The sequence below is a fragment of the Coenobita brevimanus genome, chromosome 93, assembly GCF_032717465.1.
Source record: "Coenobita brevimanus isolate Jiangsu-jjx chromosome 93, ASM3271746v2, whole genome shotgun sequence".
NCBI lineage: Eukaryota > Metazoa > Arthropoda > Malacostraca > Decapoda > Coenobitidae > Coenobita > Coenobita brevimanus.
Window position 1 is genome coordinate 57,686,194 of NC_137046.1, and position 20,000 is coordinate 57,706,193.

The 20,000-nt window shown below is 43.8% G+C and overlaps 1 protein-coding gene across 1 annotated transcript in view; it reads left to right on the forward strand.

Moving 5' to 3' along the window:
• Nucleotides 1–4,068: 4,068 nt before the first annotated feature.
• Nucleotides 4,069–20,000, forward strand: part of LOC145412446 (troponin C-like) — a 34,237-nt gene continuing 18,305 nt past the window's right edge. The window contains exon 1 of the mRNA XM_080282331.1: nt 4,069–4,074. Coding sequence (XP_080138457.1) covers nt 4,069–4,074 — 6 coding nt within the window. The remainder of the gene's footprint in view (nt 4,075–20,000) is intronic.

Below are 20,000 nucleotides of genomic sequence, written 5' to 3' on the forward strand. Positions count from 1 at the left end.
TTTTCAGTCTTGTTCATACATTAAATAATCTGAATTTCAAATGGAGAGGAGGGCAGTGGGGGAGGCAGGGGTCTGTCTGGCTGAACCTCGGACCTCCAGACCCCGCCGTAGCTGTTCAAAGTCTTTCTCAGTTGGCCTTGCCACTTCCAACGACCTCCCGGTTTTCACAGACAACGTATGGAGGCTTCTCAAGGTGAATAGATCTTAATTTTGATTTTCTTCAACTCTCACCCGTGGACAGTATCACGTGAACAGCGAATCTCGACCTTCTCCTGGCACTGACCCCCGGGCTGTCTTGAAGCCGCTTCAAGATGTACTTAATTTGTGATAAACTAACCAGTAAGACACAAGAGGGTTAGAATACCAATTTTTGCCGGACCTTCCCAGGGCTGGCCTATAAATGGCTTTGTCTCTAAGTCACTCAAATTCCTGACCCGGGGACGTGTCACTCGTTTTTACTTGGGGTCGGGTCGCCAGCCCCGTGTCGCACCACCAATGCAATCTACACTCTCGTACTGTAATACTCGATCAGTTATATGAATATCGTGTTTAGAGCCTCCAATTATATCAAAATATATATACTACATTGTATACATATCGCAACGACTTAAAAGACACCGGTAAATGAACACAAATAAAAGCAAACAATTTTTCAACATGCAGACCTCTGGCTTCCGACAGCAGGCCACTCCTCTCCCTCCCTCTCTCTCTCTCTCTCTCTCTTAGTGCGGTTTTACAAGCGAGTGGAGAGACATTAACTGCTCCTCGTGCTCCCTCTCTCCTTCCCCCAATCCCACCTAATTAATGACACAACTATACGAAATAAATGTGTCTACGTAATTTAGTCGAGTATTTTAGAGAGTCCGGCAAAAAAATCTAGGTTTTAAGCCGGTGACGTGTAGAAGAAATATTGACAGGAAGCGTAAGTGTATGAATGCACGGCAGGGGCGAGAGGGTGACAGCTGCATGGGTGAAAGGGGACAACGGAAATAAAAAGAGGGGAAATTAAAAAGACAGGAAATAAAAAGCTGGTCTGTCATTTTCCTCGTGACGGTGATGAGAGAAAGGGGGACCCACTGACTTCTGACTCAAGGCATGGAAATGACGCCTAGGTGATGACAGGGAGAGTGGTGATGAGAGGCTGGGGCGAAGATCAGAGGGGGAAGGAAAGGGTGATGAAAGGAGAAAGGAGGGAAAGGTGAGAGGAGGGAGTGAGGATGAAGGAGAGGGGAGGTGAGAGAAGGGGGAGGGCCAAGGAGGGGGTGAAGGAGGGAGAGATGAGAGGAGGGGGTGGGAGATGTGGGGAGGGAGAGGGAGAGGGGAGAGGGTGAAGGAGGGTTAAATGAGAGAAGGGGGATAAAGAGAGGAGGAGGAGGAGGAGGAGGAGGAGGAGGAGGAGGAGGAGGAGGAGGAGGAGGAGAGAGAGAGAGAGAGAGAGAGAGAGAGAGAGAGAGAGAGGACAGGGCGAAGATGGGTTAAATGAGAGAAGGGGGACGGAGGGAGAAGAGGGTGATGGATGGGAGATATGAGAGATGAGGGAGGGTGAAGGAAGGAAAGATGAGAGAAAGTGGAGGGAAAAGAGAGTGACATGTTAGGGGGAAGAAGACGGAAGAGGAGGGATGGGGTGATGAAAGGCTTGGTAGTGGAAGAAATGGGGAAATTAAGAGAATGAAAGGAGAGATGAGGAAGGAGTAATGGGAAATGGGGGAGACAGGAGGAGGGGATGATGAGATGGAGGGAAGGGAGTGGGTTATGAGTGGCAGGAGAATAGGGGTGAACAGTGATGGGGAGAGGGAGAGGGGGATGAGGAGAGGAAGGAAGTGGGAGGGTGGGACGGGGAGTAGAGGGATGAGAGAGAGGGCGGGGAAAAAGAAGAGTGGGATATGTGAGAAAGGGTAGGGAGAGCAAGAGATGGGATGATATGAGAAGGTGGAGAAAGATGAAATAGTTTGAGAGGGGGAGGAGAGGGATTTGTTGGAAGAGAGGGGGGGGGGATGAGGGAGGAGTGGAAGGGAGAAAGAGAGAAGGGGAGGGGGATGAAGGAGGGGTGTTGTGAGGGAGAGGGAAGAGGGATGATGAGAGGGTCTGTTGAGGGGGAGATGAGAGACCAGGGGGGCACATCCGGGAGGAGAGGTCGGCCTTGATCGATGTTGACCCCGCGGCAGATAAACAAGAGAGGGGTAATAATAGCAACATCAAGACGCCAGGCAACACCGTCTCATAAGAACGCCACTGGATTACCATACTATACTCTTTTCATTCTAACCTGGCCTAAAGCTGCCATCTCTCCATCTTGAACACCGAGTTGCAAGAAGAGACTAACACTAGAATAAGAAAGTCAGTCATAAATAAATAATAAATCAACACTGCAACAATAAATATAAAATCAGAATACGATGCTGATCACGAAGAAGAGCACTGGAAAGTATGAAAGGCCATAGTATTGTTTTCATGCCCCTGAGGTACGTAAAATAAACTACACAAGGACGAAAATCTGGACCAAGTTAGGGTACAAGAACTCTAAGTGATTTTTCAACTACTTTCTGACGAGTTTATGACGCTTTGGAGAGACTTATCGAAAACTGGAGGGATTTTTCGACCTTTGGGGGGATTTTTCGAACTTTGGAGAGACTTTTCGAACTTTGGAGGGATTTTTCGAACTTCGGAGAGACTTCGAAACTTGGAGGGATTTCTCGAACGTTTGGAGAGACTTTCTGAACTAATTAACCTCTTCAGTTCTGTGACATTTTTTCCCCATCATCATTTTTTCGTAGTCTTACAGATTTCGAATTGGAGAGGTTAGATATAGGCTACATTAACTTCTTCACAACTAGAGATCTGTCTTAAACTGAATCAAATTGTCTATAAAGAACAAGAAGATAATAGAGAAATGGGTTGTCGGAATCAAAGGGTTAACCTCTTACCTGAAGGACGTCATCCCAGAAGTGTGTATAATAATTAGTTTAGTCGCCAGGGTACGAGAGAGAGAGAGAGAGAGAGAGAGAGAGAGAGAGAGAGAGTCAACACCATCACCAGGCACACATTCACTCACTCTTCAAGCACTTGGAATCCTGGCTCCAATTTAAAGCCCTAACTATCTACACATATATATTTTAAGTATCATTAATTATAGACAGAGTAAATCAAATGACTATAAGTGAGTGAGAGCAAAAATCTTATCATATATTCCACTTTCCATAATTCATTCTAGGAACCTGATCCCCTAGTCAGTTTCTTTGCCTCATTACACTTTCATGTATAGCTTTCTCACACTCCTATTCAATGTAAAATATAGCAAATAAATCTTCGGTATAAGAAAACGATTAATAAAAGAATGCAATAGACGAAAATTGTGAGATTGGGTTGTTTTCAAGTTTTTCAGTGAGAGAAGTTTGATTATTGTGTTTATTGTTTTTCTCTTATTTTCTCTCTCTTTTTTCTTTCTTGATTTTATGCTTGTTAATATTAGTACTCTCTCTCTCTCTCTCTCTCTCTCTCTCTCTCTCACACACACACACACACACACACACACAGTATAGTAATAAGAGTCAGTGACCCGCCCACCCCCACATTAAGTCACGCCCCTAAGACTCCCAATAGCCCAGCCTGTCCTTGACCTCTGTTGGCGGCAGGGGGGGGGTGGCAGGGGGGGTTGGCAGGGTGTAGAGGTGAGGCACGGTGTAGGGGAGGCGGCAGGGGGAGGCAGGGTGTAGGAATGAAGCAGAGGTGATGCAGGGTGTAGGCATGAGGCAAGGGTGAAGTAAAGTGTAAGGTGAGGCAAGGTTTGGCAGGGTGTATTGTGAAGCAGAGATGAAGCAGGGTGTAATGTGAGACAGGTGTTGAGGCAGAGAAAGGCAGGGGCTGAAAGTAAGGGGAGGAAGGGGGCTGTGACAGAAGGAGTTAGGGCGAGGTAGGGAGTAAGGGATAGCAGGAGTGAGGTAGTGTGCAGGGTGAGACAGGGTGAAGGTGGACTTAGGGTATAATGGGAGACAGGGTGAAAGAGGTAAGGCAGAAGTACTGTAGGGTGAAGTGGATGGTAGGGGGAGGTAGGGTGAAAAGTGAGGCAAGATGCAGGTGAGACACGAAAGTGAGAATTGGAGCAGGGAGAGAAAGAAGCTGGGCAGGGGTGAGTCCAGGTGAAAGAGGTGAGGCAGCATGAAAGGAGTGAGGCAGGATGAAGGGGGTGAGGCAGGGTGAAAGGGGTGAGGCAGGGTGAAAGGGGTGAAGCAAAGTGAACAGGGTGAGGCAGAGTGAAAAGGGTGATGCAGGGTGAAAGGGGTGAAGGGAGTGAGGCAGAGGGAGAGGGGTGAGGCAGGGTGAAAGGTGTGAGGCAGAGTGAAAGGGATGAGGCAGGGGTGAGGCATGGTGGGGGGGGGGAAGCGGATCTGTTTGGCCTGAGAGGGAAGTGTTAGCGAAAGTGAAGGTCTTGGTTGACACACACACACACACACACACACACACACACACACACACACACACACACACACACACACACACTCTCTCTCTCTCTCTGTCTCTCTCTCTCTCTCTCAAAAGCCAAAGACATCCAAAGCCTCCCCAGACACAGACCTCTAAGCATGCATTCCCAGGCTCACTGCGATCTAGCAAAGAGGCTGTGATGGGGGGAGGAAGGGTGAGAGGGGAGAGAAAGAGGGAGAGGGAGGGGGGGATAGGGGGAGAAGGAGAGAAGATGGAAAGTAGTAAAAGGGGAACAAAGTATGAGGGAAAGATGATGAAGAGGAAATGAAAAGGAAGATGAAAAGAGGATGATGAGAAACAGGAAATATGATGAGGATGAAAAATAAGGAAGCGGGAGAAGACAGGAAAATGAGGAGGAAGAAGAACAGAGGAAGATGAAGAAGAGGATAATACAGAAAGTTTATTAAGCAGGGAGGCCACGCTCAAGCAACACACGTGCGAGCAAAACACACACACACACACACACACACACATAACTTCTCAGAAGGTCTAAGTATCTGACTATATTAATGTCTCTTTCATCTATCTATATATCTATCTCTTTTAATCTATCTATCTATCCATCCATCTATCTATCTGATATCTATCTGTCCATCTATCTATCTATCTACCTATCTATCTATCTGTCTGTCTGTCTATCTTACTGCCACACTCTCAGTCCAAATCTCATCCACGGTGCCTACGACTACGAAAAAAAAAAAATCCTCCATGGAGATAAGGAAAAAAAATTGACACAAAAAAAACTGAAACCTAAAGACGCGAAAAAAAAATCTTAAGATGGAAAAACGTGCGTAAGATAGACTTTGTAAGAAATGGATGGCTGCGAAAACGAAAATAAGAGAGGGGAGAAGAGACGAGGGAAATAAGAAGAATCAGTAAGTGCAACGAAGGAACATCACTGCCATAACTTTCATCTTTATCACCATCATTAATAACAACAACAACAACAACATCAATAATCCTCGTACCAACACTTCCACCCCTCCACCTCATCATCATCACCAATCTTTTCTCACTGTATATGGCATAAGGAGAATCTCAGTAAAAGAAATCATAAAACCCCAGCTACGAACAGAACTATCAACACAACTCAGCTAAAAGGATTCAGGTTTCCACTCATTCATTCACCCATTCAAAGTAGCAGGCTCCATCTCACGGGAACATGGTCTTAGCAATTTTATGATTTGAAGATGTCTGGGAATTTAGACGAGGAAGAAGGAAGAGATTGAGGAAGGAAACTAGACAGAGGAAAAACGCAAAATCAATATGAAAAAGATATATATATATATATATATATATATATATATATATATATATATATATATATATATATATATAACAACGAGAATGCAGAAAATACGTTAAAAAAATGAAAAAAAAAAAAAAAAAAAAAATTATGGAACAGGGGGCGCGGGGTAAGATTGGAAATGCTGTAGAAATTAAAAAGAGTAAAAGGTAACTAAACTGGGTAAAAGTGAACATGAAAAATATATATTAAAGTTAGGGCAAAAAAGGAGAAAATAGGTCAAAAAAAGAAAAAGAAACTGGAAAAAAGGGGGGCTCTAGACACCCTAAATTACAGACACCGGTAGTCGCCAGCCAAAAAGCCAACGGAAAAAAAAAAAAAAAAAAAAAAAAAAAAAACTCACTGGCTTCGACGGCAAAACGTGTGTGTGAAATTGTGTGGCGGAAAAAAAGGAAGTAGGGAGAGAGGGGGAGTGGAGGGAGGGATGTCTGGAAGCGGTCTGGAATGCCTATCTCGTGTCTGGAATGGGCTGTGAGGGGGTGATGTAAGAAGGAAGGCTGGTAAGTGGGCAGCGAGTAAAGAAAGAGTGGTGGTAGGTTGGTCGGTCGGTGAAAGGAGGGGGTAGATTGGTTGGCTGGTTGGTACTGTAGGTCGGTAGGTAGGCAAGATGGTAGGTAGGTGGGTAGGAGAACAGAGAGGGTCAATAAGATCAAAATCACATTAACAGGAGAACAAAATGCAAAACAGAAACCCCATAACCATGTAAGTCTAAAAATACTGAAAATATGAAGTTAAAATTTAATTACTCAACAGTTTTGGTAACCAGTGGAGCAAAAATCCAACTGATATGACACCTAAAACCCACCTACCTTCCTATCCCCCCCACCTCGTCACCTACCTTCCCCACTACCTGCCTTCCTCCCCTCGACGACTACCTACCTCCTAACCTACCCCTCCACCTCCCCAACTACCCCCTTCGTCCCTCAAGATTCGTCAAACCTGGTGTAAGAGAGAAGTGATTAAAACAGCACCACTAATACCATCACACCAGCCCTGAATAAACAATTCTAGCATGTCTTCAATATGGACGGTGGGTATTAGCTCTAAAGTGGTGATATGTGAAAGTGTATGGCATGTAGAACTGCTGGGCCTTGGGGCACGGGTTTCTAGCCTATGCCCAGAGAGAGAGAGAGAGAGAGAGAGAGAGAGAGAGAGAGAGAGAGAGAGGAGCAGAAAAGCAAGAAAGTGAGGTAGAGGGGAAAATAGAGCAGCATCTCGCAAATTACAGGCTTGCAGCATCTACATCTCCAGGCGGGGGTGCGAAGGGAAGACTACCTCCCTCTTCTTCTTCCTCTTCTTCCCCTTTCCTCCCCCTCCTCCTCCTCCTCCTCCTCCTCCATCATTACGGGTCCTAATTGTGCCTACGATTAGAGGGAAGGTCGACATGATGACAAGGTGTGGGCTCCCCCTCTCTCTCTCTCATGTCTACCTACCTACCTACCTACCTTCCAATCTACCTTATGATTCTACCTGCCTACCTACCAATCTACCTACCTACCTTCCAATGTACCATATGATATACCGTTTGAATCTAGCTAACTCCCTCCCTACCTACTTACTTACCCTCAAACTCGTATAACCTTAGCTACTTCTTGAGATCGAACACGCTACCTTTGGGAAAACAGACAATATCCATGACAACCTGACCCTCGCTTACTTTATCACCTCTTCCCTCTCTCTTATGCCTTCCTCCTCCTCCTCCTCCTCCTCCTACTACTACTACTACTACTACTTTTACTACTACTTTTTCTCCCTTTTCTTACTGCCTTTTCCTCTATATCCTCCTCAGTTCCGAGCTGCTTAGTGTTTCCTGATATCCTCTTCTCTCTCTCTCTCTCTCTCTACTTCCTTCACCCTTGTCCTCATTCCCTCTACAATCTACTCTCTCTCTCTCTCTCTCTCTCTCTCTCTACTTCCTTCACCCTTGTCCTCATTCCCTCTACAATCTACTCTCTCTCTCTCTCTCTCTCTCCTCGTCCCTTCTCGCTTCTTTTCTCTTTCCTTCTGTTATTGGCTCCTTCATCAGACCACCTATTCCCTCCTGCCGAGTCGTCCTGATTGCACTATCCTTCTCTCTCTCTCTCTCTCTCTCTCTCTCTCTCTCTCTCTCTCTCTCTCTCAGCACACGAGTTCAACTATCACCTGTCAGACCAACTGTAATTAATCACACACACACACACACACACACACACACACACACACACACACACACACACACACACACACACACACTTTCAAACACCTCAGATTTCCACACTGACGATAAAAGATATAAGTACAAAAGCCAACACAATCAGATCAACAATTCCCAATTCCTGGAAATGGAAACGGAGACTGGAAATTTTAAAAACTATATAAAACACACACACACACACACACACACACACACACACACACGGACTAATTAACCTGTTCTTTTTCCCCTTCGTCTCCTATCACCTGTACTGTAAAAGCCTGATGTCGGGAAAATTAACTTGAAATTTTACACCTTCTGCCAGACGTCTCTCTCTCTCTCTCTCTCTCTCTCTCAAAAAGATGTTACCCAGAAAATCATTACCTCAGAGGTAATCTCTTAACAAAGTCACGTTGCTGTGTGTGTGTGTGTGTGTGTGTGTGTGTGTGTGTGTGTGTGTGTGTGTGTGTGTGTGTGTGTGTGTGTGTGTGTGTGTGTGTGTGTGTGTGTGTGTGTGTGTATCAGTATATGTGGATGTGTACATGTGTGATAATGAGGTGAATACTCGCTTATGGGCTTATTCATGGTACTTTTATTTTTATTCTGTCATATTAAGGAAGAGTTTTTCGAACTATAGAGGGTACACATATCCTTCACTAACCTGTCCCGTACTGTAGGTCTTAAACAGACTGAATAAGACTGTCATGCAGTGGGAAATTTATACAGTAGCAAAGCAGATGTGTTGCATATTTGTTGTGGCTTCCAGATTCATCTAAAATGTGAACCCAGTGGAATGCAGGCTTAAACTACCCTCCTGCAATAACCATTCTCCTTTTGAGGGGTAGGGAAGTAGTTGAGGAACGTTTGTATAACCAGGCAGTGGACTCGCCTGGTTATATCGGTGCCACCACATGAAGGTGCTTCTGTCCAACACCTTCCCAAATGCTCCAAGTGCAATCCTCTTAACTGGAGTAGCAAAATGATTCTATATAAAGAAAAAACTTTTACAGCATCAAAAACTCAATTCCTACATCCTTTAATCCAGCAAGATCTTCCAAAGAAGTATATCATAATATTTAGCAATATACATCTCAATCGTTCATCATCTCTTAATATCAGTGGGTTTCCTTCTCTCCGGACATATCATGGATATATTACACTACTTTCCGTGCAAAACCTGATTCCAAGAGACTGAGTGTGCTACGCCGACTCTTGCTTTCTTTACCCATACACAGCTGTTTGCTTTGCACAGAGGTTTTATTCGCCCTATGTGGAGTGTACGACTCATGTGTGTGCCTGGGGGGTGGGCTCCCCACACACAGTTCCATGGTGGAGTCAAAGGCTATTCGACTTACTAACTCCCCTCCTCTTACTCTTTTCAATCTCTTTCTCGCAGCTGCACTGTTGCATCAGTATCTCTTTACTGCCGCTATTTCAAGGCCACTTCTCTTATGAACTATCCGCTTGCATCCCTCCTCCATTACAGCGGGCTTATAGCACCCGTCTGGAAGTGAGCACTCAAACACTAATCTGTTCAACTCTCTAATGCAAGAGTTAACAGATTCTCCTTGACATTTACTTATGCAACAGGTCAACACTGCAATTGTCTTCTTCTGTCTGTACTTCCCTATTTATGATCCTTAGTGATATACACGAAATATGTAGAGAATCTGGAAATGAGCATATCTGGACTTTGGGTGCTTTTTTATTTATATATATATATATTTTTTGCAGACTATTAGCCTTTGGTTCTTCTTTGCATTAAAAACATTATGGTAATGTAGTGATGCCTCCTTTCGCACGAATTCGCTTATAGGATGATGCGTTTTTTCTTTTTTTATATATATTTTTTTCCCCAAATCCCAGGCGACTTTATTTAGTTTCTGGGAGAAATTTCAAACAGGTAGAGTTAGATATGGCCTTCAATCACTTGTCCCACACTAGAGGTCTTTCCCGAGTTAAACAAAATCGTCTTGTGAAGCAGAACTAACAATCTCTCTCTCTCTCTCTTGAAGGCGTTAAAGCAGGTTTCTCGAGTGGGAGTGTCGGATCCTATTAACTGGAGTGGCATTCTGCGTGAAGGCATCCACTCTGAGTACGACTGCTCTCTCATTATCCCCCTTTACGACGAGGCTGGAGAGGGACGCCTTCATTTGGTGGCACTGATATACCCAGGCGACTCCACTGCCTGGTTATACAAACGTCCCTCAACTACTTCCCTATCCCACGACAAGCGGATGGTGGGATGATGGAGGGTAATTTGAGCCTGCAGTTCACCGGGTTTAAGTTTCAGATGAAACTGTGGCAACAACAACTACAGCTGCTACTACTACTGCTACTACTATAACACCTTTTTGTATATTTTTTATGCCACCAGACGATTTTATTCAAATCAGCAACGATTTTTTTTTACTGGATGGGTTAATTGGCTTTCCTTCACCTGTCAATACCTGGTTCAAATAAATCGTCAGGAGGGAAAAAGAATAAATTAGTGGTGTTCGTACTGAAGGGGTTGGAAATGGTTTTCAGAGGGGTCACGTGCATTCCTCTTATATGGTGTAATTATTTCTCCTGTATTATTATTATTATTATTATCATCATTATTATTATTATTCATCGATTTCTTTTCATTTCTCGCTTCTGCACCTGCGTTTCAAATTCCTTTAACCTTTCACTGTTGCTGTTATCACCACCGTTATCATCACCTTTGTCATCACCATCATCATCATCATCATCATCACCACTTTCGTATTCTTCATCATCATCACCACCTTTGTATTCATCATCATCACCATTATCATCTTCATCATCATCATCACCACCATTGTATTCATCATCATCACCATTATCATCATCATCTTCATCATCACCACCTTTGTATTCATCATCATCACCATTATCATTATCATCTTCATCATCACCACCTTTGTATTCATCATCACCACCACCTTCGTATTCATCATCATCATCATCATCATCACCATCATCATCCCAGCTCTTTAATCCCCCTCAATATTAGACATCACTCTCATAAAATCAAAAATAAAGACTCCACGGTACAGAAAGACTTACGTAAAATTTACGAGTATTCTGAACTGTGATCCTGTTAACTACTGAGTGAAGTAACTATCATCTAATTGGCGCAGTAAGATGATCCAATTTCCTACTCAATTTCTCGCTAATTCCAGACGATTTTCTTCAGCTTAGGAGGGATTTTTCAACCTGGAGGGATTAGATTAGGAGTAACTAGGACTTGTGTTAGCTTAGCCTTCTACGAAACAGATTATTTTTAAGAATAACTGTTTCTCATTTGTTTCAGTTTCCCTTACATCTCCTTAATAGTGTCATTTTCTTTTTCTTTTATTCTTTTTTAAACTTTTCTTTTTCATGATGGATTTTTCAAACTGGAGAGGATAGAGAGGCTTCATTACCCCCCTTCATTGCATGTCGTGGTGCCAGAGAAAGAGGCCTTCACGTGGTGGCACTGACACAACTGGGCGGCTCCACTGCCCGGTTATACAAACGTCTCCCATTCCCTCCCTACTGCCCCCAAAAGGAGGATGGTGGGCAGCAGAAGGGGGGTGGGGAGGGACAACTTCATCCTGCAGTTTTCTGGGTTCACATTTCGGAAGAACCTAAGGCTACTACTACTACTACTAGAACTACTACTACTACTACCATTATTACTATTATTACTGTTTCAACTACTACTACTACTGCTACTACTACTACTAAAAGTCGCCTCCCCTGAGCTGAATAAAATAGTCCAGTGGTAGAAAAAAAACATTATCTCACCACATTTAAGGACTCTCTCTCTCTCTCTCTCTCTCTCTCTCTCTCTCTCTCTCTACCCCACATAACGCCGCGTGATGCTTTCCCCACGTGCATAACACCGTCTGACTACCGACAATAGACAATTAAAGAAAAAAGAGAGAACCTAAGGATGACAAGCTCTAGAATGTCCTCTTGACCTTATTCTTATTCTTAGGCATCTCAATAGAGCTTAGAAGAGTCTATTTGAGCTGGGAGGGGGGTTCAAAGGAGCCCACGTAAAACCTCTCATTTGACAAGATCTCCATTCATTTGGGTATAATCAGCTGAGAACACAAACACATTCATTCATTCATACATTCATACACAGGCAAGCGCAGACATGTACACCCCCCCCCCACACACTCTCTCTCTCTCTCTCTCTCTCTCTCTCTCACACACACACACACACACACACACACACACACACACTCTCTCTCTCTCTCTCTCTCTCTCTCTCTCTCTCTCTCTCTCTCTCTCACCAATGGCTTCTCGCACGTAACACTCCAAACAAATGCCCCTTCACACCTAGCCTATACCCGTGCGTGAAGGGTTGGGTGGGGGCGGGTCATTTCTCCAATCAAAGAAAGTGGTGTTGCTAGGATCCTTGGTTTTTCAGGAGCCGTAAAACAAGACAAGAACGTGTATAGTGGCCAGCTCTAATTCGCCCAACCAGTTCTAATTCAGAACCCCAACCAGCTCTAATTCTGAACCCCAACCAGCTCTAATTCAGAACCCATATCAGCTTTAAGTAAGAACCCCTACCAGCTTTAACCCAGAACTCCTACCAACTCAAATGCAGAGCCCTTACCAGCTCTAATTCAGAACCCCCACCAGCTCTAATCTGAACCCCCATCTGAATACATCTCACTGAAACCCTTGCCCAGTTTCACTATAGTGAGTTTACTCTAACCTGACAAGAGATCCTTAGACTCTTCCAGATCGGGTGATGGCCAGGTGTAGTCAGATTGGAGGGGTGATTCGACTAATAACCAAGGAGACGCATTCCTATCATATATCTGAAGGCCGTATGCTAGGACCTCGCAAAGTGGTTCTCAGGTACGCTTAGCCTGCATCCCACATTACAGAGTGCGGTTAGCAGTGATACAGGAGGGCTTAAATGTCCCTCTGACTCACTGAAAAATTATCACCAAAATTAGCGACCTTGCCTTCCACTAAGCGGTTCAGCCTCGAGCTTCATGCAAAGTATTTATGTTGCGTGTGTGGTCAGTTCCGTCAGATGAAAACAATGAACTACAGTAATTTCTATATTAATTTCCAACTACTGACAGACGATTTTCCTCATCTGTTAAGGGAAGAAATTACTCGACTTCACTGGGATGGGAATAAATAGTGATATGGATAGAGGGATGAATAGATGGATAGATTAAAGGAAAAATTCTCTCTCTCTCTCTCTCTTCACACCCACCAGAGCGAGAAGTAAATAGCGTATACAAACACATAAGTCACGTGTTTGCTGCTCCTCGTTAATGGTGACATTCTCGCCCTGCAACACGCTAGCATGACCCTTGTTGCAAAATACCCTCTCATGTGTTTGTGAGTAAAGGTGAAAGTCTCGTCACAGCAACACACAATATTGATCCCTGTTGCACTATACCCACTCAGGTGCTTGCGAGTAAGGGTGAAATCTCGTCTTTGCAACACGCCATAATGATCTTTCTTGCAAAATACCCTATCACATGTGTTTACGGGTAAGGGTGAAACCCTTGTTGCATACTGTCCTCTCACGTGCTTTGGGGCTCTCAATAAGGGTGAAAATCTTGCATCTGCAACGCACTATATTGATCCTTATTGCAAAATGTCCTCTCAAGTGCTTGGGGGTTCTCATAAAGGGTGAATATTATGCATCTTCTCTGCTTGATAATAGTCCTCTTTGCTAAATAGGATAGTTCCCTCTCCTCTAACACATCCATATTTAACTTTTCTGAGTATTATCCATTTAACTGCATCATCATCATCATTATTATTATTACCATCATCATCAATCATCACCATCATCATTACCAATCATCACCATCATCATCAATCATCAATCATCATCATCATTACTAATCATCATCATCATCATTATCCTACCCTAGCCTCAGTGCTGAACATGGGATAGACAGGATATCAGAACCGGGGAAAAGGAAAACGAAAGTGTGACAAAAAGACAAAAAACACTGTAAACACTAACACAAACGACAAACACAAACACACAAACAAGGGTGCAGGAGGAGGTCTCATGGAACAAAAAAAAATAAAAAGTGAGGGAAACTGGAGGAATCAAAGGTAAAAAAAATATAATTAAGAAGTGGAAAAATTGAAAGAAAAAAAATATATACGAAGAAGTGTGGTACATGGGCATGAAGGTCACATATTTCTCTCTCTCTCTTTCTCTCTCTCAGTATCTGTGTGTGTGTGTGTGTGTGTGTGTGTGTGTGTGTGTGTGTGTGTGTGTGTGTGTGTGTGTGTGTGTGATAGTACATGACCGTATCTCCCCAAGAATCTATATATGTCAAGCCTGTCACGTGTACGCTAATTTATAGATGTATCGCTGTCAAATTACGGTCACATGTAGGTAATTCATGAACGTATTATCTGCCAAAGCCCCGGTCATGTGTGCGTGACCTATGAACGTAACGGTGCCAAATTGCAGTCATGTGTACGTAATCTATGAACGTGTCCCTGTCAAGTTAAAAATCATATGCTTCCACTTCGAGAACGTGTGTGTCAATCTGCAGTCATGTGTACGCACCTCATGGACGTTCCCCAGTCCAGTTACGTACACGTGTGCGTTAATTCACACACACACAACACAGGAAAGCAGCACACACCCCTTCACCCCGAGGACATCACTCAAGGAGTCATACGAAAGGAAAATCTAACTTTTTTAAATATCTCTCCTAAGCACAAAAACAGATAAACAAAAAAAATAAAAAATAAATAACAACAAGAATATAACTTCAATAAGAACCATGCAGGTACAATCTGGCCAAAAATCATCACGCCCCCATTGCAGGCCTTCAACATTCCTGCATGACTTGTTGCAAATAAATAAATAAATAAATAAATAAATAACATCCCAGACCTTCTCACCTGCACCTGACGGCCTGTGATTAGCAACTTGGATCTCGTTTAACCCCTACAGGCCGAGTACATTGTCTATTAATTTTTTTTTCTACCACCAGATGATTTTCCGATTTTCCTTCTACACACAGACGAGAGAGAGAGAGAGAGAGAGAGAGAGAGAGAGAGAGAGAGAAATATAACATCACCGCCCTGCACACCTGTACGTGACTGGGACCAATTAGCCAGACTAACTTTTTTAACGGGGTGTCGGAGTGAATGACGTGAGCGAAATACTATATAGAAGAGTTCCGCCGACGACTCCACTACAGTTTAATTGGCTCATGATACGACTGCAGAGGAATGGTGATGATGATGATGATGATGATGATGATGATGATGATGATGATGATAGAGGTGATGATGGTGATGGTAAAGGCTGTGATGGCGATGGTGAAGGCTGTGGGTGATGGTGATGGTATCAAATGCGATGATGATGATGGTGAAGTTTCGCGTACACAGCGTCATTACTGTTATGGCTTGCGAGGGATGAGGAAAAGGCGTTGGGGATGGGAGGCAAGAGAAAGAAAGAGGAAAGAGAGAAAGACAGGACGAAGGGAAAGGAAGGGAAGGGAACGGATGGAAAGGGATGACATGAAGAGAGAAGGGTTGTGAAAGGAATAAAAGAGAGACAGAAAAGAGATAGAGAAGGAGGGGCAGAGAGCCAACGAAGAAGAAATGGACGTGCAAGAAAGATGGAAAAAAAAAAAAGACGAGGAAGGAAAGAAAAGAGATAGAGGTGAAGTGACAGGACCTGAAGAGATGGTAAGGGGAGTAATAAAGACACAGGAGAAGAGACAGAGAAAGAATGGATGAGAAGGGAGAACGAGTGAAAATGCGGGTAAAACAGAGAGAATATTTGTGCAGGGAATGGACATGAGAACAAAGAAAACGATAATGTTATTGCTGCTGTGGTACACGGTGGACTACAGGCTGATAATTTTGTTCTCCTCCAGTCCACCATCCTCTTTTGGGGATAGGGAGGAGGCTGAGGGACGTTTGTATACCCAGGCAGTGAAGCCACCCAGTTACATGAGTGCCACCACACGAAGGCGTCCCTCCCCATCATCGAAAAGATAGAGAAAGAAAACGAGATTGGGCGTGAAGGGGGAACTATTATTTACCAACCGCAACTGGGCAGCAGACAAAGAGAAATGTTTGTTCAAAGTGTCTTCGTTATGAGGGCGAACCGGCAGGAAAAAAGAGGAAGGGTCGGGTTGGGGGAATAAGTCACGTGGGGTAGGACTGTATAATGAGAGGACGAGAGAACACCTGCATGAGCGACAAAACTCTTTGTGTGTGTGTGTGTGTGTGTGTGTGTGTGTGTGTGTGTGTGTGTGTGTGAGAGAGAGAGAGAGAGAAAGACAGAGAGAGAGAGAGAGAGAGAGAGAGAGAGAGAGAGAGAGAGAGAGAGGATGGGTGTAATCTGAGAGGTTACCATGGCAACGAATAACGCCGCTAATTTACAATGGCATTTAAGGGCAGGTGTTACTCCTAATTACCGTTTAAAGGAGTCGTATTCCAGGTGGGCATTGTCTTTACTGAATATCCTAGCCCCGGACCCCTACGTTCAGATGGACCAATAAGTGAAAGACTGAATACAAAGCTTCTATACCGAGCCCCTAGCCTTATTCCTAACACCTCTTCCAAAGCGATTTAGTCTGTACATTAGATTTCAGTATCTCCTTGTGCGTCACTTTTGGCAACTGCGTCGATATGAAAATGATATCAATAACATACAAGAAAGTGTTGTGATGAGATATGCAAAATAAATCGGTGAGAAAATGGCGCTGCGAATACTCCTAGGACGTCTACAATATGTCCCTCTATCGCAACTCTGATGTTGAGAGAGAGAGAGAGAGAGAGAGAGAGAGAAGAGAGAGAGAGAGAGAGAGAGAGAGAGAGAGAGAGAGAGAGAGAGAGAGAAAGAGAGAGAGAGAGAGAGAGAGAGAGAGAGAGAGAGAGAGATTTACAGTAATATCCTCTCTTCACTATATCATACAGTATTGCATAAAAAACAAGACTCATGGATAATATTCTACTTCACTTCCCCTTCCCTCCTGGCAAAATATAACGATACTGTATTTGCTTATAAATCCCTTTGTGCATCTCGGTCCGGGACGTAATTGGTCTCACTGATATACGGGATTTGTGTGCCGTCCAAGAGATGCCGGAGGGGGACGCCTTCACGTGGTGGCACCGATAACATTAGGTGCTGAATCTGCCAAGTTAAATAAATGTCCCTCAACTTCATTTGTCCCCTGAAAGCAGGATGGTGGGCTACAGGAGCTGGGTAACTTCAGCCTGCAGTTCTCTTGGTTCACTTTGAAATGAACCTGGGACTACAACTACTACCACAGTGACTACTACTGCAAAAATTCCACTTATCTTCGGTTGTGTCACCCAGTTCTTATCCAACACATTCAGTAGCTATTTCGCCTTCCTCTATCGGTAATATCTGTATCTATATCTATACCTAATTATAATGAAACTGAACCATTCCCACACCTTAAATCTGTGTAGTGGTTCCATCAAATTAAACGAGACTTAATGTGAGGGAGGAGGAGTCTCCTTGGTTGCCAGTTAAATCAATCCTCCAGTCTGACTACACCTGGACATCAACTGAGCTGAAGGGGGTTAGGGATCTTCATCAGGTAAAAGAATCTGTAATATATGTCTTGCCTCCTTCTTAAATTTCATCGATTCTCTTTAGGGCTTCACTTACGGGCTCCCAACTTCTTGAATTCCTCTCGTCCCTCCACCTAAATGGGACTCTAAGCTTCATTAATAATTCCACTTCGGGCTTCCACAAAAAATAAACCCAAATTACAAAAACAAAACAAATAAAAGAAAAGAAATAAAAGGGGTTTTATTCACTGCACACTCCCCTTCAAGGCTGCACTTAACCCCTTCAGTCTGGGGACCTCATTTATTTTTCAACCTACTTTCAGGCTGTTTTAATTAACCTAACAAAGACCCCCTGTAAGAAAAAAAAATTAATGAAGGCTGTATGGAATCCCCTGAGTTCAAAAAATTTCTCAGTTAAAAAATTATGAAAAAAAAAAAAGAAGTCTGGAGAGAGCAAGAAAAAGCCCCCTCGGCCTGAAGTAAAGAAATAAAGAGGCAAAGACGTAAAGGAGTAAAGGGGTCTAGGGATAAGAGGGTAAAGAGGTAAAGGGTTGAAGTAAAAGAGTAAAAAGTAAAAAAATAAGGGAGTAAAACGGTAAAGCAGACTTGAGCTGGGAAGTAAAAGAGAGAAGGAAGGCTGTAAATGGGTAACGGGGTAAAGTAGTAAAGGAGTAAATGGGTAGGAGTAAATGGGTATAGAGGAAAATGGGTAAAACAGCAAAGAAGTAAAGGAGAAATATCTATAGGGTAAAATGGTAAAGTGAAAAGGGGTACAGGAACAATGAGAAACGACAGAGGAGTAAATGGTAAAGTTGGACAAGTAAAGAAGTAAATGCGTTAAAGAGTAAAGGGGGTAAAGGGCTCCACTCCAGGGCCCCTTAGGAGTGCCCCTGGGCCCCATGTGTCCCTCCTCATGAAGGTAACCCCTTTGGCGCCTCTGTAAAATGAGCTTCAGATTACAGCCGCCCTCTGATTGGCCCCCCGCCTGGCTGCACCCGTGACGTCAGAGCCCAGACAGCCAATCAGAGAGGGGCAGGGTGCTGTGTTGATGAGGGGAGAGGGAAGGGGAGAGGGGAGAGAAAAAAGGGGAATGGGAGAGAGGAGAAGGGAAGAGATGATGGAATAGAGGGGAAAGGAAAGGTGAAGACAGAAGAGGGACAAGGAAGAGAGGATGAGAGGGTAGGGGAAAGGAAAGCAGGGAGGAGAGGCCAGAAAGGATGGAAAGGAAGGGATGGGAATGGGAGGAGACGACGGGAGGGAAGGAAGAAGGAAGAGAAGATGGAAGGGAAGATGGAAGGGAAGAAAAGAGAAGAGAAAGAGAGGATGGAAGAGAAGGGAATGGAGAGAGAGGATGGAAGGGAAGGAAAATGGAAGAGAAGATGGAAAGGAAGAAAAAAGAAGAGGAAGAGAGGATGGAAGAGAAGGTAATGGGAAGAGAGGATGGAAGGGATGGAAAAGGGAGAAAAGAGAATGGAAGGGAAGGGAAGGGAAAGGAAGAGATGAGAGGAGAGAGGAAGGGAAGGGAAGGGAAGGGATGAGAGGAGAGAGGAAGGGAAGGGAAGGGAACGAAAGAATGTAAAAAAAAATGAAACGTGAGGAAAGGAAACCAAAGGAGATTAGATGAAAGACGGGAAGCGAGGACAAGACGATGCAAGAGGGAATGGGAGACGAGAGGACAGAATGGAGAAGAGAAAGGACGACAAGAGACAAGAGACGAGACAAGAGACGAGACGAGAAAGGAAGAGACATGAACAGCATACCATGAGAGAAGGAAAGAGGGGGGGAGAGGCCAAGGGAAGAATAATGTGACAGGAAAAGAAAACAAAACAAAAAGGATGCATGTGAGAAAGGATGCACGCGTTTTCCCTCAAAAAACATCCTTTTCTTCTTCCCTCAGCAAAACTCTTTACGTCTTGCAATATATATCACGGTCACACATCGCAAAAATTGACTATTTTTTCTTTTTCTGTTTTTTTCTGTCTTTCTTTTCGTTTTCCAGTCTTTTTTTTTTTTGGTTTTCATTCCAGTGGGTTTATTTCTTCTTTTTCTTCTCGTTTTGTTTTGTTCTTTATCACTTTTTTTTTTTTTTTTTTGCTTTCTCGACTTGACTCAACTCCTCTCTCTCTCTCTCTCTCTCTCTCTCTCTCTCTCTCTCATCAAGATCGAACATTTCAACATCATCTTTATAACCATCATCATCAACCTCTTTCATTTTTCCCTCTTCTTCCACATCTCCTCCTCCCTCATAATCTACCAAATATTCTTCTTCCTCCCCTCCACTCTCTCTTTCCCTTTCTCTCTTCCTCATTTCCTTATTTTCACCACCACCTCCTCTTCCTCTTCCTCCTCCTCCTCCATCTAAGAGTACTCACCTTTCTTTCCCATTTCATCCCTTCTACTCCAAACATCATCTTTTTCCTCTATTTTTCTTCTTGTTCCTTACTATCATCCTTTTCCTTTCCTTGTCTCATCTCT